At 40.3% G+C, this 22,939-nt stretch overlaps 1 protein-coding gene and 1 non-coding gene across 2 annotated transcripts; both read left to right on the forward strand.

Moving 5' to 3' along the window:
• The first annotated feature begins 748 nt into the window (after positions 1 to 748).
• On the forward strand, positions 749 to 20,705 carry LOC128870226 (uncharacterized). Its single transcript, XM_054112824.1, has 4 exons — positions 749 to 955; positions 1,016 to 3,082; positions 3,133 to 4,177; positions 20,515 to 20,705. Exons 1-4 carry the CDS (start codon positions 749 to 751, stop codon positions 20,703 to 20,705), a joined length of 3,510 nt encoding a protein of 1,169 aa, XP_053968799.1.
• On the forward strand, positions 11,772 to 11,969 carry LOC128870512 (U2 spliceosomal RNA). Its single transcript, XR_008455393.1, has one exon. It is a non-coding gene; the product is annotated as a U2 spliceosomal RNA (small nuclear RNA).
• Positions 20,706 to 22,939: the final 2,234 nt, after the last annotated feature.

Here is a 22,939-nt window from a genome sequence, read left to right on the forward strand (position 1 = left end):
AGTATTCGTTTAAAATACTTTAATGTTTTTTCAACTCATATTATTCAATATAATTTTCTGTTAACATAAGTAGGTTTTGTGAAATAATTGTGTATATAAAGGGAATAGTTGTGTAATAAAATTCAGTAAAAATTGTAGCTTCAAAGCTGAAGCATCAGAATTTCATTTTGTTCTGGAAGATAGGACTTTTGGCAACTTTACCGCAATAATCAAGGATTCTCCAAACAACTCTCCCGCAATATTATCAAGGATGCTCCAAGCAACCTTCCCGCAATATTATTAAGGATTCTACAAGCAACATTCTCGCAACATATTTAGGATTCTTCCCGCAACATTCCCGCAACATATTCAGTATTCTCCACGCAACATTCCCGCAACATATTTAGTATTCTTCACACAACATTCCCGCATCATTTTTGTCATAAGACTTTTGGTCTTTCGAGCCGGATCGGTCAGTTCCGCAACATTTTGGTCCTTCGAGCCGGATCAGTCAATTCCACAACATTTTGGTCCTTCGAGCCGGATCGGTCAATTCCGCAACATTTTTGTCCTTCGAGCCGGATAAGTTCAATCCCGCGAACATTTTGAGTTTAGCCAATAGATTTTGGCTAAGGTGCAAACGGTACTATATACATATCTCAATTAATTAGCATTTTTTGGGTCTTTCTACCAATCGATTTCGGTGCGTTGATTTGTGCGTGATAGCAGTGCAAATATCGTCCTTCAAATCTACAAGGACAAGGAAAAAATGTCGAGCTCGGTAAAAACACGCGACTCTGCACTTAACGCCATTAAGCGGTATATGGCTAAGAGTGTGGACGATGCCTTTACAATGGATGCAGAAAGCATAAAAAGTTATATGCAACTGCTCAGTGAACAGTGGACTCGCTTTAATAGCGCTCAAGATACGGTCGAAATTTCGTGTGGAAGTGAAAATGTAGATATTGAAGAAAGTGTGCGAATTCAAGCTGAGACGTGGTAATCTACTGCTTTAGCAAATTTCAATCGCGTACAGAAGTGTCGTGCCGAAGCGCAACCCGCTTCCGTGTCAACGCCTGTGTCTGCAGCAATACGGCTGCCAAAGATGGAGCTGCCTAAATTCTCTGGGGATTCCACTGAGTGGATCGGTTTTTTTGACGCATTTTCTGCTTTGGTCGACTGTAATGCCGCATTGTCGAATGGTCAAAAACTTCACTATCTTCGTAGTTGTTTAAGGGGTGACGCGTTAAAAATCATAAGTGGGTTTAAAATATGTGATGTTAATTATGAAGAAGCTTGGGACCTACTAAAATCGCGTTATAAGGTCATGCGCGTTATAGTTGAAGGACATTTTAGAGCTATGGCCAACGTAAAGAGAGCAGCTAGTGATACCGCTGACGCAATTAAGGAAGTGATCGACGCTTTCCAGCAACATATACGCGAGCTTAAGGCTTTGGGACGCCCAGTGGAATTTTGGGACGATTGGCTAGTGTACGAACTAGTCAATAAATTAGGCTTCGAGACACGAAAGCAATGGGAGCTATCACTCGTCACTGATGAGCCTCCGACATTCGAACAGCTGGCCACGTTTTTAGAAGTTAGATGTCGTTCTCTATCAATGCTATCATCGTCAACGGTATTATTGCCAGCTAAGGGTAAAACCGCGTCGGTGTGTAAGCCTACGAATGTGTTTCACGCAGTGCAAGATCAGGACAGCACGGGCTGTACATTTTGTAACGGGCCACTCAAAATATACAGTTGTGAAAATTTTCGGGACCTTGACGCAAACGGTAAGTCGAAATTTGTGAGAGAATCGCGCGTGTGCATGAACTGCTTAAGTTCAGGCCATTATAAAGCAAAGTGTAACAGCACATCTGCATGCAGGATTTGCCATCAACGCCATCACACGCTGTTGCATAATGCTGCCGCTACAACTAACGCTACAACCGTTGCTCATTTCGTCAACAGCGCCTCTCTTAGGCCTTTCTCCCCCGCCGCAGACGTCATGGATCAAACGAACGTAACCGTTTCATCCGCTAACGGTCCTTCCACAAACACTGCTGCTGCCTGTACGTCTTCACATTTGAATGCCAATCCCAACCAGCTTTGTCCAAGAGAAAGAACTGTGCTGTTGGCGACCGCCTTAGTCAAGGTACGCGATTGCTCTGGTCATTGGCAACCCGCTCGCTTGTTGTTTGATTCTGGTTCGCATGCTTCCTTCGTAACCGAGTCATGTGTACAACGCTTGGGATTACCGCGAAGAGGGTCCGCAATATTAATTTCTGGAATTGGTTCCTCCCAAGGGATACGCTCTAAAGGTGAAGTATTACTTTCATTATCATCTCATTTTTCAGATCTATGCTTTACTGTTGACGCATTGATTCTGCCTAAAATCACAAGCGATTTGCCAACACAGCCCTTGAAGGTTTTGGCGTGGCCGCACATACAAGATATATTTTTAGCCGATCAGCACTTCATGAAACCCGGGCGTATCGATATCTTGGTCAGAATGGACGTCATGGGACAGCTCCTCTGCTCGGAGATTCGTAAGGGTCCACCCGGTACGCCCATGGCTCAACGAACGGTTTTCGGTTGGACGTTGTTTGGAAATGTCGATGGGTCCGAATCCACTTCGCTCGGCTTACAGTCTTTGCATTGTGAAGTTCATTTAGATCGAGCGCTCACTAGACTTTGGGAGTTAGAAGAAGCACCGAAAAAGGCCCACCTCACCTACGAAGAACGTTATTGTGAAGAGTTTTTCGAAAAAACGCACAGAAGGTCACCTGATGGTCGATTTATAGTAGAGCTGCCGCTGAAATCTGACGTACCCTTGGGAGCATCACGAAGTTATGCTGTTCGAAGTCTACTAAGCATCGAAAAAAGACTTGCGCGAGATGACGACCTACGCCAACGCTACAATGAGTTCATGCAAGAACTCATCGACATGAAGCACATGGAACTTGCACCACCGCCAACGGATCAAACTTTCTATATGCCGCATCACCCCGTTATAAAAGAGTCAAGTGTCACGACTAAATTGAGAGTCGTGTTCAATGCGTCCGCCAAAACCACCACCGGGAATTCGTTGAACGATGCATTATTTGTTGGTCCCCAATTGCAACCTGATTTATATTCTATTCTAACACGTTTCAGAACGCATCGCTACGCAGTAACCGCGGACATCGCGAAATGTACCGCCAAATATGCATGTCCACGAAAAACCTCGATCTACAACGCATTGTCTGGCGTCGAGACCCGACGTTACCCATAAAGGATTATCGCATGTTGCGCGTTACTTATGGCGTTGCCGCTGCGTCCTACTTAGCCGTTAAATCGCTGCAACAAACCGCAAAATATTCGTCACACATTTGTGAGAAGGCTGCTGCCGTCATCCATAAGGACTTTTACATGGATGATTTCCTCACTGGTGCGTCTTCTAAAGAGGAGCTGCTATGTTTACAACGAAACGTCTCCGAAATACTGAAGGAAGGGGGTTTTGAACTTCGAAAATGGGCGTCTAATTGTGCGGAGCTTTTTGAAAATGTTTCGAATGCATCAGAAAATATATCACACTACCTAGTCGATAGTAAAGATGTCCATGCCTTGGGCCTTATATGGAATACAGAGGAGGACTACTTCACGTTCTCAGTTAATCTGAATCAACCACCCACTATTTTAACGAAGAGAACATTCTTGTCTGATGCTAGCACGCTTTTCGACCCACTGGGTCTGCTCGCTCCAGCGACCATAAGATCAAAGATGTGGTTTCAGGAGATCTGGCTTATGAGTGTCGGTTGGGACGACGTTATTCCAGACTGCATCGCAGCACAGTGGCGACAACATCGCTCGGAATTGCTACTGCTATCAAGTTTAAAGATAAGTCGCTGGTTTGGCACAGGAGCAGGTGAGTCGTTCACTGAGCTACATATTTTCGCTGACGATTCCGAGCGCGTTTACGCTGCCGTAATGTACGCGCGCACATTACACAACGACGGCACTATTACTGTCGTGCTGATCTCGTCGAAGACTAAGGTAGCACCACTTAAAACAACAACCCTGCCGCGCTTAGAATTGTGCGCTGCACATCTTGCTGCTAAATTGGCGCGAAGCGTGTTACATAGCTGGGGTGATCTCCGCTATCCGATCTATGCTTCGACTGACTCAACTATTACATTGGCATGGCTTCAGGCGCATCCTAGTAAGTGGATTACTTTCGTTGCCAATCGCGCTGCTGACATACAAGAAGTTTTACCGCCTGAATGTTGGAACCATATCCGCTCTGAACTGAATCCAGCAGATTGCGCTTCTAGAGGTGTAACTCCGTCTGAGCTACTGCATCAAAAACTATGGTGGTCTGGTCCTGAATTCTTAAATGGTCCTGACCATTTCTGGAAGTTATCACCTTCGCAACACACAACTCAGTTGGGCCCATGCTACGAGCTCAGATGACCACTGGCCTGTATTGATGAGATATTCATCGTATTCCAAGCTGCGCCGCATCATTGCTTACGTGTTAAGGTTTTTCGTCAACGCTGGAGTTAAGACACGAATCAACGCTGCTAAACGGGTCGGTCCTCCCTGCTGTCAAGAGATATCCGAAACTGAACTACGCTTGATCAGGTATACACAATTCCTGTATTTTTCTAATGAAATTTCTCTTTGTAGCAAAAGAAAGCCGATTCCGCTTCGGAGTAGTATTTTGACATTGCAGCCATATCTCGATGAGAAAAACGTCTTGCGAGTAGGAGGTAGGATCAAGAACGCTGAAGTAGCTGCTGACGTAAGACATCCGATTATCCTGCCAAAAAAACTGCCCACTTGCGAAACTGATCATTCACGATATTCACGAATTCACGTTACACGCTGGACCTCGCATCATGCAAACCATCCTGCAACGTCGATATTGGGTTATTGGCGCCCGCAGCCTAATTCGTAGCACATATCGCAAATGCGTAAAGTGCACCTGTCTCAACCGCAATCTCGCCGCACAATCAATGGGGGATTTACCTGCGATCCGAACCACCTACGCACGCTGTTTCATCCACGCTGCTGTCGATTTTGCTGGACCATACTCTTACAAGTTCACTCATGGGAGAGGAGCGAAGACCACCAAGGGTTATATTTGCGTTTTTATTTGTATGTGCACCGGGGCGATGCATTTAGAGTTTGTCGGAGATCTATCAACATCGAGCTTCCTCAATGCCTTTAAAAGATTTGTAAGCCGCAGAGGTTTTTGCAAGGTCCTTTCTTCTGACAATGGGACGAATTTCGTCGGGGCCGAGAAGGAGCTTCGAATTGCGTTTGAAAGGTGTATGGCTGATACCAAACTCCATTCGTTTTTTGTAGACTCTAACATCGAATGGCGTTTCAACCCTCCGTCCGCGCCTCATATGGGGGGGTACTGGGAGATAAGCATAAAAAGAGTCAAATATCATCTGAAACGTGTTATGAGCGAAATTCTTCTGTCCTACGAAGACGCTGCTGACAGAAGTAGAAGCCTGCGTCAACTCCCGCCCGCTCTGTGACAATTCTGCAGCCGCTGGTGATGTAGAGGTACTTACGCCTGGTCATTTCATTGTCGGTGAACCGCTTAAATCTATCCCGGAGCCTGAGGGTCAAGGGCTCCGTGGAAATCTGCGTCAGCGGTGGCAAGCGATCTCTGCCATGAGACAGCATTTCTGGCGCCGTTGGAGAGACGAATATCTCGTCAGCTTGCAACGTCGTACCAAGTGGCTTCGCCCTTCACGCCATATCGAAGAAGGTGATGTAGTTGCAGTCTTCAACGAGCCTACCCCTCCGTCGAAGTGGACGCTGGCACGTGTTATTAAATGCCACCCTGGCGCCGATGGACGCGTGAGAGTGGTTATTCTGAAAACACCGCATGGCGAATTAGTTCGGCCCATAGTAAAGCTCTGCCCTTTATCAACGAAAGGAGACTTGTTTCACGAAGAAACTACTAATTCATCATAAATGTTATCAAGCTTTTCATATTTTTCTTTGCTATAATTTGTAAATTTCTATATTGAACTTATTGAGATAGTTCAAGGGCGGCGGTATGTTGAGTATTCGTTTAAAATACTTTAATGTTTTTTCAACTCATATTATTCAATATAATTTTCTGTTAACATAAGTAGGTTTTGTGAAATAATTGTGTATATAAAAGGAATAGTTTTGTAATAAAATTCAGTAAAAATTGTAGCTTCAAAGCTGAAGCATCAGAATTTCATTTTGTTCTGGAAAATAGGACTTTTGGCAACTTTCCCGCAATAATCAAGGATTCTCCAAGCAACTCTCCCGCAATATTATCAAGGATGCTCCAAGCAACCCTCCCGCAATATTATTAAGGATTCTACAAGCAACATTCCCGCAACATATTTAGGATTCTTCCCGCAACATTCCCGCAACATATTTAGGATTCTTCACACAACATTCCCGCATCATTTTTGTCATAAGACTTTTGGTCTTTCGAGCCGGATCGGTCAGTTCCGCAACATTTTGGACCTTCGAGCCGGATCAGTCAATTCCACAACATTTTGGTCCTTCGAGCCGGATCAGTCAATTCCGCAACAGACTGTTCAAGTGTTAAATGCGCCAATTGCGCCGAAGAACATCCCTCCTCCTCCCCACAATGCAAAAGATTTGATTATTATATGCGCCAACATTTAAAACCAAAGTAACTGTAGTAATCGTTGCTTTAATTTAAAAACAAGAATTTAAACAAAATACATTATAAAACGACCTCACATTTTGGTGTGTGCGTTTTAGTAATTTTAAAACTATACAAATTTGATGAAGTTGTTTAATAATTTTTTGAGTTGAAATTAATTTTATAATATGTTCACATACGTTCACGTTCGCGCTTAACTCAAAATCCGTAATTAAAAAGTGCGATTTCCCATACAAAATTTCTCTCATAAAATCTGAGATTATAAAATAATCCTAGATAATAACGATACTTTTTGACATACAACCCTGTGTTTTCTGTTTTTTTATCGATAAATATTATTACAAATGTAAGGAGAAACATAATAAAAACTAAATGAAATCGATGCCGGTAAAGAAAGCGAGTCTGTAAACATATTTCTAATACAATTTTTGCTAAATATTATTAATTATGGATTAATTTTACAAAAAAAGCTTGTGTCCATAATCGTTTTGTCCTCTTATTACTCTTTATAGAACTTAATATAGAATATCCCATGCGCATTGCTGCCATAATTTTTTGCAACCTCAGTAAACGTCGCATACGGATTTCCTCCAACTGTTTATTATTAGCAGCCAAGTGCGCAATTAAATTAGCTATTCCTTCTCCTTGTATTTTCTTCATATCGGTAATAATAATTAAAGAAACCAAAAACACCGAATATTCCACCAATATAATTTCTTTAAAGAAAAACCTCTCAATGTAGTATTGACAGCTGATTGTCACTTTTGCAGGTAGTCTGACATATGTGAACGGGTAGATTAATTTGGTGGATTTATAGGTGATTAATGTATATGTGAACGTATTATTATACGAGAATTCATAGAGCATACAAGTGTTTTGGCATATTGAGACTCTGTGGCCAAAAAGTAAGGTGAATTTGGTTGTAAAATGAAAAATCTTTATTTATTCTTGTAAATCAATTGCATCCTCTTCAAAATAATCCCCTCACGATGATATACACTTATGTCAACGATTTTTCCAATCCCCGAAACATGCCAAATAGTCCATTTCCGGTATAGCCATCAGTGCCTTCTTCGATTCAGCTTTTATCTCCTCAATTGACTCGAAACGCGTTCCCCGGAGTGGTCTCTTGAGTTTTGGGAATAGCCAGAAGTCACACGGAGCCAAATCAGGCGAATACGGTGGTCGCGGAACGATATGCGCGGAACTTTTGGCGAAGTGGTCACGAAGAACGAGTGCAGTGTGAGACGGTGCATTATCGTGATGCAAAAACCAAGAGTTGTTGGCCCATAATTCTGGTATTTTTAGACGAATTGCTTCACGTAAACGACGCATAACGCTCAAATAATATTCCTTATTAACAGTTTGACTAGGTGGAAGGAATTCATAGTGCACTACACTACGAAAATTGAAAAAACTGTTATCATGACCTTTATTTTTGAATGACTTTGACGTGCTCTTTTCGGTCTGGCCTCGCCTTTAGCAAGATATTCGCTTGATTGGTCGGTTGTTTCAGGGTCGTAAGCATAAATCCAAGTCTCATCTCCCGTAATGATTCATTTGAGCTTGTCCTGATAGTCTGAAAGCATTGTTTCACACACATCAACGCGACGACTTTTTTCCAAGAAATTGCAGTTTTCGGTACCAAACGAGATTTGACTTTTCGTAGGCCCAAATGGTCCTTCAAAATGGTTTTGAAAGATCCTTCTAATATTCCGAAGTAAGGTCTTGAACAGTCAACCGACGATTTTTGAGCACTAACCCCTTCACTTTATTGACGTGTTGGTCATCTGTTGACGTCGATGGTCGTTCATGGTCGTCCAATTCATCAACACGTTCTCGACCCTCTTTGAAGTTTTTGTACCACTTATAAACATTTTTCTGCGACATGATCGAATCACCAAATGCCTTCTGCAACATGCTAAACATTTCCGCAGCCGAAATTTCATTCCGCAAACAAAATTTGATGGCACTTCTCTGCTCAATCAAATCAGACATTGTAAAAATCGAAAAATGCACTCTTGGTCGTTTGGTAAACACAAGCGTAAATATATTACTGATAATGACATTCACATGAAAGTTGGCCCAGATGTTACTAACAGTGCTGCCAACTCATGAAAAAATAACTAAAGCGAAATTTTAATCCCGCGAGGTTGGACAAATAAATTCACATTACTTTTTGCCCGCAGTAGTATATATGTATGTACTTATATATATCAATATGTACATATATCATGTTTGTAATGTTTCTGCAAAAGTTCAATTACATCTTCAATTCATATAGTGTTGCCTACATATGTGCATACGCATGCAGCAACCATGACCTGCCTCACGAGCATCGCCTTATCATATTTACAAGCAATTAATAGGGAGTAAATAACAACCTAACAAATGCTAAAACAATTCTCTTTTGCATATGCATGTATATACATATGTGTATACACACTTGATGCCCTAGCCTATATACGTAGGTACATATTTGTGTTTTGAACTTCCAACAAAACAATGCTTACTAATGTACACATATGCATGTACATACATACAACCGCACACACAGGGCACTCACTTTATACCTCTAAATGCGTATGGCGTCCAAAGCTAAAATTCTATGCCCAGCGACTACAAGAACAAAATGCGTTAATAGGCGCAGCGGAGCGGCCGTCATTCTAGTTGCCATGATGCTGAACAATCTAAAATAGTCGCGGCGGCTCCGAACAGTTTCAACCATTGTACGGTACAACAAACACTCATCATCAAAAAATTCATTGATAAATTCGAGCTCATAGTTTTAAGAGCAAAGCACTTTTCATTCATAAAATGAACCACCCATATGTCAATTTTCTCTACCATTCGAAAATAGTCAATATTGGAATATTTCGCGTAGAATTATTTGCCAATGTTTGGTAAATCTGGAATTTTTGTCATGTCGAATGGACGCGGCTCGTATATATGTATATATGTCTTCTAAATGCTCGACAACCGCAGCTGCTGTGCGTCAAGAGCGCTTAGGAGCATACAGTACGTTGCAGAAAACAGCACAAGTAGCTTATAAAAAAGTTCTGTGTCGGACATTTCAATACTATTTTATAGTTGGTTAGTAGATTACTTTACATATGTATAATAGTTCTTCATTTGATAAAAAGTGCACAAAAACATATGCATATATCTGTAAGGCTAGAAAGTTGCTCTAAAATTAGAGTATTTCAAGGTTACTTTACATATTTGAAGGTTGCTGTACATACAGTGCTGTGCCTATGAATGTGCACTGGATTTCTTGAGCAGTTTTAGGGAATCGTAATATGTTTGTTTGTTTTTGCTTCGGTAAGTGCACACACATACACACAGCATATATCATATACATACATATATGCGCATATGTATATAAATTCACATATTTCAATTTGCATATGCCATCTTCCTGTGTGCCTGGTAATGAAGCGTTTTCTATAGAGGATTTTGATTTGGTTGAAGGGAATTCAACAAAGTTTTAGAGAAGATGTCTTAGACAGATATATATTTTTGGATAATTTGCTCTTTCTACGTCACTATTGAACTTAGCAGATTTGTTTTCTATGATGAAGGGGCTGTAGCTGGCCTACTGCGTTAACATTCTTTCTTCCTTCATATAAACGAATTTTACTCAACTGCTGTTTAATTTGACCAGTTGAGTATATTTCTGTTAACTTTTGGTGAAAAATATGTATGTGGTGAAGTACGCGCGCAAAACGAGCACCCCTCAAAATTCAATGCGTTCCCATCATTGAGACTTCTCTATACATTAATGTCCTCTGAAGCATGTACGAATGAATCAAACAGAAAATATAAAACAAAAACCAGAAACTCACCACGAAATGCAAGCCCCTACACACCATTCACTGAATTCTCGTCCAAATCTCAACTCACACGCAAAAAACAACTCTGCGATAAATTCCCACCTATCGCCAATCACTTCTCACACTCTTTACACTACGCCAAACATATCAAACTTCCCTCATTCGGTCGCTAATCTTCCCATCGAAGCAACAAACACGGCACCATTAACTTCTCTCTCTAATCTTACACGAAACAGTTAGACCCAAAAATTCAATGCTATGTTTGCTTTCGATTGACCAAAATTCGAGATGTCTTATGCATACAAGAAACGCATATTCCATTTTTCACAGCCAACTCACATATAGTTACCCCAAAAACCTATATATTGGTTACTTTTCAAATTTACCCAATACTCAGTCGTCAAAGCAAGGAGTTGGCATCCTGATAAAACCTCACATCCCCCACAAACTAAACATCATAAATTCTAACATTGCATCCATAGTATTAGAAATCTACTTAAACTCAAAACTCACATTAATAAATATTTATATACCCCCGATTCAAGTCTTCTCGAGTGAAGAATTAATATCATACATATCCCAAGTAAATTCTCAGTTAATAATATCAGAGGACTTTAACGCTTGAAGCTCTGTCTGGGACTCCAGTACCAAAGGGAGTCAAAGGGAGCGTAGCTGCGGGAATTACAGGCGATGTCTCATAGTTTGTTTGTTGGCTGCCTATTGAGGCGGTAAAGAGGAGTCATTTTTATTTTCACTTACACATTTCAGAGAGCGCACTGATACTGTCTTTATTTGACGCGAGTTTGTTGTCGATACGAGCACGACTCGGTGAAGATGGTGTTCGTTCTACCGGCATAAAAGGAGAAACTTTTTTTTGAAGTGAAAACTTCTTTAGAATCGTTGGGAGTGATTTGAGAAAAAGTGAAACGAAAAAGCGACCATCTTGGCTACGAATATTACATATAAACGTAGCGACGAACTAAATAACTTTTAGGCCAGCGCCGACAGCATGGCGCGATAGCCGAGCGGCTAGCAATGTGAACTTCCGATCCAAAATTCTTGGTTCGAATCACAAGAAAAAAAAATTTTTTTTTTGAAATTTGCATTGTAGGACATTTCTGATTATTTATTGAAAACAGGTTTTTGGCTTTTCTATTTTTGGTTTAGATACTGAAAGTCAGTTTAAGTGAATCGGTATAAATATTTCGTACATTAATTTTTGTGAGCGTGTAATTCTCAAAAGGTTTATTAGAAAATGTATTGACAAGGTAGTTTGTTGGTTGTGTATGGTTATCGCTTCTCGGCCTTATGGCTAAGATCAAAGTGTGGTATCTGGTTTTATCAGCTTAACATCTGATAGATCCTCCATCGGAGGACAACAAATGTTAAACTGATTTTTGGAAATGGGCGGAGTGTTTTAGGCGCTTGCTGCACCTCTGCCACGGGTTGGCCCGGTATTGCAGTACCGCCGGAATTTCGGCCCAAATTATTGAATAAATACAAGAAGAAATATACTAATACATTTAGCTTTGGTGGGAAGAGACATAAATTTTTATATGAATACAAGTAGACGAAAATGGATTTTTTTTTTTTTTTTTTGAAATTTGCATTGTAGGACATTTCTGATTATTTATTGAAAACAGTTTTTTTTTATTAAAATTTATTATAGAAGAAAATTGAATTTTTTCCAAGGTGAATTCGTACACTAAGCTGAGTAAAACGTTTCGTAATTCAATTTTATGTTGACATCCAAATGTACACGGCGGAAGAAAAAAAAATAACAAATCAGCTGTGTTATTGGTACCACCTTCAATAGATTCGCCTTGATTTTTCATATAAAAATTATACATATCATCACTTGTGACAACTGTACCCAGTCGGTCGACAGTGTGTGAATCATCTTTACATTCTGCAAGAATACCCCAACCTGCGCAGCGCACAGTAAAATCGACACAAAGCTGAGCGCAGAGCACAATCGTACAAACACACTAACGTACATACATACATATATACGCTCGAATACATTTTCTTACTGTGCTCAGCCAAGGCTGGTAGTCATGCACTGTGGCGATATGAACGCACAAATGCACATACACAGGCACGAACATGAAATCAAACAGCTCGCCGTTGCTTGTTGGCTTTTCTATTTTTGGTTTAGATACTGAAAGTCAGTTTAAGTGAATCGGTATAAATATTTCGTACATTAAATTTTGTGAGCGTGTAATTCTCAAAAGGTTTATTAGAAAATGTAATGACAAGGTAGTTTGTTGGTTGTGTATGGTTATCGCTTCTCGGCCTTATAGCTAAGATCAAAGTGTGGTATCTGTGTTTATTATACGCGTTACGACGCTCATAATAGCACTCAATACAACATACAATTTAAAAATGTGTAACAATCGAACTGAATCGACAACACGATCAAGAACAACAATTGACGCGGTATTTCAAAGATATGTTGACAACATCGAAACCAAAGCATTTGTATCATATTTTAGCTATCATAAGCCACTCGTATCATTTGTTGAAATTGAAAACATTGAGGATGAATAATAATAAAATGAAGAAAATAAAATATGAACTTTAGAGCAATATTATAATGAACCTATAATTATCCCGCTCCTAATGCTGCTTTCGTCTCATTCTCTCTCAGTTTGTTTTACAGAGGGTTTCACTTCTATCGCGTCTAACCGTTAGACTGGTATTTTTTTTTTGTTTTATTGACCCTTTGTGACAGGCCTCTAAGTTGAATAACAAAATATGGCAGTTACGGCTTGAGCCCACTGGGTACTATATATATCGCTCACAGTCAACGAATGCACATTGTCAGAGGTTTTCCGATTTATCTCATCTATACTAATATTATAAAGAGGAAAACTTTGTTTGTTTGTTTGTTTGTTTGTTTGTAACGAATGGGCTCAAAAACTACTGGACCGATTTTAAAAATTCTTTCACCATTCGAAAACTACATTATCCAAGAGTAACATGGATTACATTTTATTTTGGAAAAAAATAGGGTTCCGTAAGATATTTGGATTTTTCGGACACAAACTGAAAAAAATCTTATATATAAAATAAAGTCAACTTTTTGTGTGTGTTCGCTAACCGGCCGTGTCTGCACCGAATTAAACCAAACTTACAGACATTGTTAAGAAGGTATTGAAGATGGTTTCCGTATAGTTTGGATACCTATTGGTGGATAGGGCTCGAGATATAGGTCAAAACGTGGACCCAGGTAACCTTCGGATGTGTATGTACAATATGGGTATCAAATGGAAGCTGTTGGTGAATGCTTTAGTTCAGAGTATTTTTCATGCCGCTCCGTGACTAGGGTCTCGAGATAGAGACCAAAACGTGGACCCTAGAATGTGTTTGTACAATATGGATATCAAATTGAAGCTGTTGGTGAATGCTTTAGTACAGAGTATTTTTCATGCCGCTCCGTGACTGGGGTCTCGAGATATAGGTCAAAACGTGGACCCGGATAACCTTTGGTTGTGTATGTACAATATGGGTATCAAATGAAAGCTATTGATAAGTGCTTTAATACGGGGTAATTTTCATACCTATTGATGACTAGGGTCTGGAAATATATGTCAAAACGTGGACCCGCCGTAATTTTGCACCGAATTAAGCCAAACTTACACACATTGTTAAGGAGGTATTGAAGATGGTTTCCGTATAGTTTGGATACCTATTGGTAGATAAGGTCTCAAGATATAGGTCAAAACGTGGACCCGGGTAACCTTCGGATGTGTATGTACAATATGGGTATCAAACGGAAGCTGTTGGTGAATGCTTTAGTTCAGAGTATTTCCATCCGCTCCGTGACTAGGGTCTCGAGATAGAGACCAAAACGTGGACCCTAGAATGTGTTTGTACAATATGGATATCAAATGAAAGCTGTTGATAAGTGCTTTAATACGGGGTAATTTTCATACCTATTGATGACTAGGGTCTCGAAATATATGCCAAAACGTGGACCCGCCGTGTCTTTGAACCGAATTAAACCAAACTTACACACATTGTTAAGTAGGTATTGAAGATGATTTCCGTATAGTTTGAATACCTATTGGTAGATAGGGTCACGAGATATAGGTCAAAACGTGGACCCGGGTAACCTTCGGACGTGTATGTACAATATGGGTATCAAATGGAAGCTGTTGGTGAATGCTTTAGTTCAGAGTACTTTTCATGCCGCTCCGTGACTAGGGTCTCGAGATAGAGACCAAAACGTGGAGCCTAGAATGTGTTTGTACAATATGGATAACAAATTGAAGCTGTTGGTGAATGCCTTGGTACAGAGTATTTTTCATGCCGCTACGTGAGTGGGGTCTCGAGATATAGGCCAAAACGTGGACCCGGGTAACCTTTGGTTGTGTATGCACAATATGGGTATCAAATGAAAGCTGTTGGTGAATGCTTTAGTTCAGAGTATTTCCATCCGCTCCGTGACTAGGGTCTCGAGATAGAGACCAAAACGTGGACCCTAGAATGTGTTTGTACAATATGGATATCAAATGAAAGCTGTTGATAAGTGCTTTAATACGGGGTAATTTTCATACCTATTAATGACTAGGGTCTCGAAATATATGCCAAAACGTGGACCCGTCGTGTCTTTTAACCGAATTAAACCAAACTTACACACATTGTTAAGTAGGTATTGAAGATGATTTCCGTATAGTTTGAATACCTATTGGTAGATAGGGTCACGAGATATAGGTCAAAACGTGGACCCGGGTAACCTTCGGACGTGTATGTACAATATGGGTATCAAATGGAAGCTGTTGGTGAATGCTTTAGTTCAGAGTATTTTTCATGCCGCTACGTGACTGGGGTCTCGAGATATAGGTCAAAACGTGGACCCGGGTAACCTTTGGTTGTGTATGCACAATATGGGTATCAAATGAAAGCTGTTGGTGAATGCTTTAGTTCAGAGTATTTCCATCCGCTCCGTGACTAGGGTCTCGAGATAGAGACCAAAACGTGGACCCTAGAATGTGTTTGCACAATATGGATATCAAATGAAAGCTGTTGATAAGTGCTTTAATACGGGGTAATTTTCATACCTATTGATGACTAGGGTCTCGAAATATATGCCAAAACGTGGACCCGCCGTGTCTTTGCACTGAATTAAACCAAACTTATGCACGTTGTTAAGTAAGTATTGAAAATGGGTTTCGCAAAGTTTGGTTGTAATTCGGAGCAGTGGCAACGGGTACAGCGTTCTTTTGAGCCAGCCATAATGTCGCTTACTTTTTTAACGCTTGGGGCGGAACTGAACTGTCAAATTGACAGTGTGAGTTACAATGTGTCAATATTTCTTTCTGATTTGGATGCCATAAGGAAAAAACGTAAGTGCAACATGTAAAAATTGTTTGTGAATTTTTTTGGAGTGGATTTTGGAACAGTGTATAATTTCTTACGAAATTTGAGAATTTTATGTGAAATCCGAATGAAATTATGTGTTCGTGGAAAAAACAATTTTTTTCGTTTTTTTTTTTTGAAAAATATAAATGGATAATGGTTAAAAAAGCTCCAATGCTTAATAAAACATATAAATTGAAACGAAAAATTCATGGATGATCAGGAAAAAAGGCGATTGTTTATTCATATGCGTTGATTTGAAATTTAAAAACAATCTTCTTTTTTCCTGATTTTCAATTTATATTTTATATTTACTCAAAAACAAATCGAAAAACAAAAAATATTGTTTATGCCAAAACGCTTGAATAAAGAATAAAGAAATAAATAATATGAAAACCATATATTTTCTGTTCTAAATCATATCTATTCTATTTTAGTGTGCCCAGCGAAGGGGGCCGGGTTTGCTAGCATGTTATATTAAGTAAATATGTCAGGAGGTTTGCCATTGCCTGCCGAGGCCGAACTCTATTAGAAATAAGTGTTTCTTCATTTGGATATTTCATGATCGGAGATTTGAACCTACGTACTCCGAAGGATACGAATCATCGAAACGAAGCCCGAAACGACCGAAACTGTGTCGCTGTACAATTAAATTCTATCAGGGTGCGGGGTATAAAGTCGATTCCAAATAACGGAAGGATATTCTAACTTCGATCGGACTAAAACATTTAACAGCATAAGGATCCTTAACACCTCTCGCATGATACTTTAAAAAAACTAGATTGGAGTACGCCCTGGGAATAACCAAAAGGGAGTATTTTATAATAGTAGAAAGTTGAAAGTATAGGACCGAATAATATGTAACGATACTACATATTTTGAGCTTTCGACGGGGTCATTTGAAAACATTTGTTAATGTTTTGTTGCTCTATTCACTTAGATTGTTTGAGCTTTGTATAAATGATAATATAGAGTCACGATCTCGAATAACAATTATTCTGTATGTGGGGTGCCGCCGGTACTGACATCCCATTTCCGCTCAAATATATTGTTCGCCCTCTTTTTGTAAAGAAAAGAACAGGATAGACATATCATGTCGAGTTATAAAAGCGATCAATGATGGCTTTGCTCGTATACACAAAGAATAAACGACGCAGAGTGCTGCGGCTCAATATAAACAGTGGACAAAAATAGGCAAATGGATGAATTTCGCGCAAAATTTGCTCCTTGGTAGATTGAAATTGTTTTTTTCTGAAGCATTTCAACAATGCCAACTACGTACATAAATATATAGTTTGGACAACAAAATTTTTTATTTGGGCAATCTCAGAAATGAGGCGCGACGTAGCCAAGCCGTGCCATGCTCACAGAAAAATAGCACGATTCGCTTAAAATTCTCAAGAATTCGCAATCGTTGCAAGCAACAGTCTTGTTTCAAAATAAATTTGTGACTTCACGGCTATAATACACATTTCATTCATTTTCTATTAATTGAATAATCCCATACGTGAAGATATATATAATTCTAATCTATATTTTTAATAGTACAAAATGTCGAAAACGTAACCTTATTGTACGCGAACGACAGTTTTTGGTTACATCATTAGTGTATGCACTTGACGCATAGCAACTTAAACGATCACCTTTCCTTTCGACTGTCGCCATTCTGATGCGTACTTAGAAGACATATTTACATTATATGTAACACAACGATGCAAGCACTTACCATGGCAAAAACAGGCGGTTCTTCCTTATGAAAAATTAGCTTATGGACAGATCAGGTGCGTAAGAAAAAATGTGTTTGACTCATTTTTTGAATGAACGTGCCTTGCTTTGAGAAATATGCGCGTGCGTTTATAAATGAAATAGATTTTATTGTATTAAATAATATTTTAGAATGCTTGGCGGCGCAGCGGCCATTCCGCTGTGCATTCTGCTGCTTCTGGGCCTATGAAGGTATTTTGTTTTTGTAAGTATTGTACAATATTAGAAATATCGACTGGGGGAAGGCAAATTTCATTGAATAAATAATAAATAAAGGTCATATATTTTCATTGACCTTTATAACGGGTGATTTTTTAGCTATTATCTTTTTAAACAGTTGGTTTAAACAGCTGACGCACGTTTCGGGTTTTGTTTCACAGTCAAACATCTTCAGTTTGGTCTATAATTTAACCATGAATCGTCTTACAAACGAACAACGCTTACAAATCATTGAATTTTATTACAAAAGTACATGTTCTGTTAAGAAAGTTTATCGCGCGCTTCTTCCATTTTATGGTCAGTTTAATCGACCCACTGAAGCGCCTATTCGAGCTATTGTGACTAAATTTAGAACCAAATTTACATTATTGGACATCAAACCACCAACACGCTTACGTAGAGTGCGAACTGAAGAAAATATCGCAGCTGTATCGGCCAGTGTTAATGATGACCATCAATTATCGATTCGTCGCCGTTTGCAGCAATTGGGCCTCTGTTACTCAACAACGTAGACAATTTTGCGAAAGGATTTATGTGCGAAGCCTTTCAAAATACAGCTGGTGCAAGAATTGAAGCCGAACGACCTACCACAACGCAGAATTTTTGGTGAATGGACTCTTGGAAAGTTGGCCGAAGATCCACTTTTTTATCGAAAAATTATGTTCAACGACGAAGCTCATTTTTGGATCAATGGGTACGTAAATAAGGAGAATTGTCGATTTTGGATTTGCAAGAGCTACCAATGTATCCAGAAAAGGTCACAGTTTGGTGCGGTTTATGGGCTGGAGGTATCATTGGACCGTACTTCTTCAAAGATGCTGCGAATCGTAACGTAACTGTGAATGGTGAGCGCTACCGTGAAATGATATCCAACTTTTTTTTGCCCAAAATGCAAGAGCTTGACTTGCATGACATGTGGTTTCAGCAAGACGGCGCCACATGCCACACAGCACGCGTAACAATGGACTTGTTGAGAGGAGAGTTTGGTGAACATTTTATTTCACGTTCGGGACCTGTCAATTGGCCACCCATATCATGCGATATAACGCCTTTAGATTATTTTTTGTTGGGCTATGTTAAAGCTCATGTCTATTCAGACAAGCCTGCTTCAATTAACGGAAGACAACATTAAAGCATTTATATGTGAGATACCGGCCGAAACATTGGAGAGTATTCCAAAATTGGACTAAGCGGATGGACCATTTGAAGCGCAGTTGCGGTCAACATTAATAGTCAACAGAAATAATCTCCAAACATTAAATTATATGGACTGTACTATCGATTTAAATAAAAATTTTATGCATTTTTCTAATTTTTTGAAAAGCTTTCCTATAGCTCTTAAAAAATCACCCTTTAGATAAGTATAACAAAATTTGAGATTATGAAATAAGTATAGTTATTAACTTTTTGAATGCAACTCGGTAATTTCTGTGTAATAGATCATTATTTTTACGCGTCTAAAGAAAAACGTCAAAGTTAAAACTAAATAAAATGGACGCCGGCAAAGAAAACACGTTTGCAGATATAATTCTAATAAAATTTTTGTAAGATATTATTAATCATGCATTCATATTACAGAGAAAAGCTTTTACATATAGACGCTTTGGCCGAATTTCAAATTGAATTAGCTACTCATTTTCCTTGTCGTTTCTCCATATCGTTAATAATAATTAAATAAACCAAAAACACAGAAATATTCCACCAAAATAATTTCTATGAAACCTTTTAGTGCAGTATTGACAGCTGATTGTCAATTTTGCAGATAATCTGCCATATATGAACGGGTAGATTCATTTTGTGGATTTATTGGTAATTAATGCATATGTGAAAGTACTTTATGGTAGGTATGAAATTACAATAAGCAAGTACCGTGTCGCACGCACAGACAAATAGCTCGATTCGCTAAAAACTCTCGAGAGTTCGCATTCTACGTCAGAAGAAAAATGTATAAGTAAACATTGATACCCCTCGGGAGAACATGTGGGTGGTGGATAGGGGAACGCCTCCCAGATATGGGTGGTAAGAGAACATCTCTCAACTTAAGGCGTAATGCCACCCGTGCTTACTGGGTGGGTTTGGCAGCCGGAGGACTAAATAAGACTGTCTTCTAACTGGGCCTGGTGTGTAGAACGGTTATTTCCCCGATATTCTGCTTGATCACCGCATATGGTGACATGTGCAACCTTTCATAGGGGACCGTAGGACACTAACTAATGGACAACCACAATCCTGAAAAATCGGATAACATTCACAAACAGACAGACAAGTGGACGGAACATAAGAAAGGTATGTCCGGGTATAATTTTCACCAGAGGTTTCTCGCTATTCTCGGCAGAGTATAGCCGAATGAGGCCGCAGGTAAAACTCATCCAAACTTACCGCGGTAAAACTGCATTCGAGCAGTGGTTGACAACGTTATGTTGTTGTTGATCAGGTCATGGCAAACCCGGAGGGTCAAGTGCCAGGATTAAATTCAATGGATTCAATGAATTCCACAACGTCTAGGAGGATTTGGAGCTCAAACTAATCCCGTCCAGGGATTACCAAATCGAACATGGAGATCGAAGCCAACAGCTGATTCTATACCTGCAAGCACATAACCGCAAAATTCCCACTGGAGCATCATATAAACGGGGGCTCCGCAAGCGAACAGTGTGTCCTTGCCTTCTCCATATCTCGAACCCCTAGGAAAAGTGGCCAACAAATTTCAATTGGGCGTAAGGAAAGCGCAACTGAAGATATTCCGCTCTGCGAATCCCGCGGATGACGCCAACGAGTTCCTATCGGGTATGCAACTGGACGACGCCGGTTCTGCCAAAAACGTTGGCGCTCACGAGCAGCACCCGGAAGTGCAGCTTGACGACGCCAATACCGTGTAAAATGACCAGTAAGGTCAATCTGCAACACTTTGGGAATGCAAGAGACAACCTAACCGGCTGCTGGCGGCAGAGGACGCCATGAGGCGTCGTGGGTGCGGAGCACCGAGATGAAGGAGTTTACTGCAAATAACCATAACCTGTTTTACAAACGGATTCAAGGTAATCCCAAAACTTGTATTGCAGCTAAAAAACTTTTGAATATATTTATAAAACATTATATATATGTATATATATAATCTCAACATATAGATCACAGGATGTGACGGCTGTTTTGGAAGGAGCCGCTGAAGGTGTCAAGATAATACTTTCTTCCATCTACATGTCACATGATTGGCTAGCACCGCCCAAAGGAGCTCGTAAGGGTATGCTTGAAACCAGGAATAAAACCCTGCTACTCGGATGCGACGCCAACGCGATGCATTCTTTTATTATTAATACTAGCCTGACGATATGTAAGACAGATAATGCTCATCCTTTCACCTTTCCTCAGGACGGAGTATTTTAGGGGATGGGCGGAAGTGATTAATGTTAGTTTACTGTCTGAAAACAGTTCAGGGTCTCCCACTAAAATTATTTTCAGAGAGGATCACAGCTGGATCCTTTTCAATCTGGATCTCAGGATAGGTCCACCCTTACCGTATCGAAACCCATTAAGAACCAGTTCGAAAAGGTTCAAAGATGTAGTAAGTAATAGGGTAGGAAGAGTTCCGATCAACCAAATCGCTCTCACGGATCACTCTGGGAGTAGAATTAAAACATTAGAGAAGACATTTAGAAAGACCTACAAAATGTAGTGTCGTATTAAATATTATAAACAACTCATTCTCCGTGGTGGAATTTGTTTTTTTTTTGTTTGTCGGGACAACTAGCAAGTACAGCACTCAGACCCAATTAAGTCCATTGTACTGCACTCAGATTCCCTTTTAATTTTCTTTAAATCTACCCTGCGAAGAAATCTGAGTAGATCTTATTGTGCCAAGGAGCGAAGGTGGTCGCTTCTTAAGACATCAGTGCCAAAGACCTCAAACCTGATTCGGGCGAAGGCGATACAAACGCGCAGGAAGTGGTTCGCCGTCTCATCCTCCTCTCACAAGCTGGGCAGAGTATATTGTCTGCGTCGTCTACCTTCTCCAAGTGCTTCGCCCACAGAAAGTGGCCCGTCGTCAGTCCAACCAGCCGTCTGCACTCCCTTCTGCTTAATGACAATGACGGAAGGGTTTGCGACAGTCGATCGAACATGACAGGTACCATCTCTCAGCCTACCAAGCTCGATTGTGGGTTGAAGTAACCCATTAGCTAACCGTGGCCTTGGTGGCTGCAGAAAGGAGTAGCAGAACGGGCCCCGGGCCAAAGAAGTTGGCCTCAGAGCCTATCCTAGCTAAGGAGTCAGAGGACTCGTTACCCTAGCACGCAAGGAACTGGCAATCCGGTCGACAACGCACTATCGCCTCTGGCAAAAAAAGGTCTGCAACGGCAGCGATTCAACAGATAAAATCAGTACAGGTACCAATTAAAGACCAAAATGCCGGCTGGACGGTCGTCAAATCAAGAAAAGAAAAGAAGCCGCCAGTTGGACACACCAAGTGAAGTCAAGTCCTTCTCCACCTGATCTTTCCAACGCAAAGGAGACCTTTCTCTTGCTCTGTTACCACCAGCTGGTACCGTATCGAATACTTTCAAAGCCAGAGCGTTTGTAACCATTCGGACGACATGACCCAGCCAACGTAGCCGCTGGATCTTTATTCGCTGCGCTATGTCTATGTCGTCGTAAAGCACTATGTCTATGTCGTCGCAATTTCTGGCGTTGCCAACAAGCAACGGTCCAAAAATCTTACGCAGAATCTTTTTTCTCAAACACTCCAAGCGTCGCTCCATTGGGTGTTGTCATCGACCACGCTTCTGCACCATAAGTTAGGACGGGCATGATGAGAGCCTTGTAGAGTGTTAGATTTGTTCGTCGAGAGAAGACTTTACTGCTGAGTTGCCTACTTAGTCCAAAGTAGCACTTGTTGGCAAGAGAGATTCTACGTTGCATTTCTAGGCTGACAATATTATAGGTGTTAATGATGGTTCCTAAATATACGAAGTCTTTTACAAACTCGAAATTATAACTGTCAACAGTGATGTGGGTGCCGATACGCTAGTGCGCCCACTGTTTGTTTGAAGACAGGAGGTACTTCGTTTTGTTCTCGTTCGCCACCAGACCCATTCGCTTGGCTCTTTACCCAGTTCGG

Source organism: Anastrepha ludens, chromosome X (assembly GCF_028408465.1).
Source record: "Anastrepha ludens isolate Willacy chromosome X, idAnaLude1.1, whole genome shotgun sequence".
NCBI lineage: Eukaryota > Metazoa > Arthropoda > Insecta > Diptera > Tephritidae > Anastrepha > Anastrepha ludens.

Bases quoted from the DNA above. Each gene is read 5' to 3' on its own strand.
- LOC128870226 (XM_054112824.1), top strand. From the start codon at position 749: ATGTCGAGCTCGGTAAAAACACGCGACTCTGCACTTAACGCCATTAAG. The intron at 3,083-3,132 runs GTTGGTCCCCAA...AACACGTTTCAG, and splicing joins CGTTGAACGATGCATTATTT to AACGCATCGCTACGCAGTAA. The intron at 4,178-20,514 runs GTAAGTGGATTA...TCGAACCCCTAG, and splicing joins ATGGCTTCAGGCGCATCCTA to GAAAAGTGGCCAACAAATTT.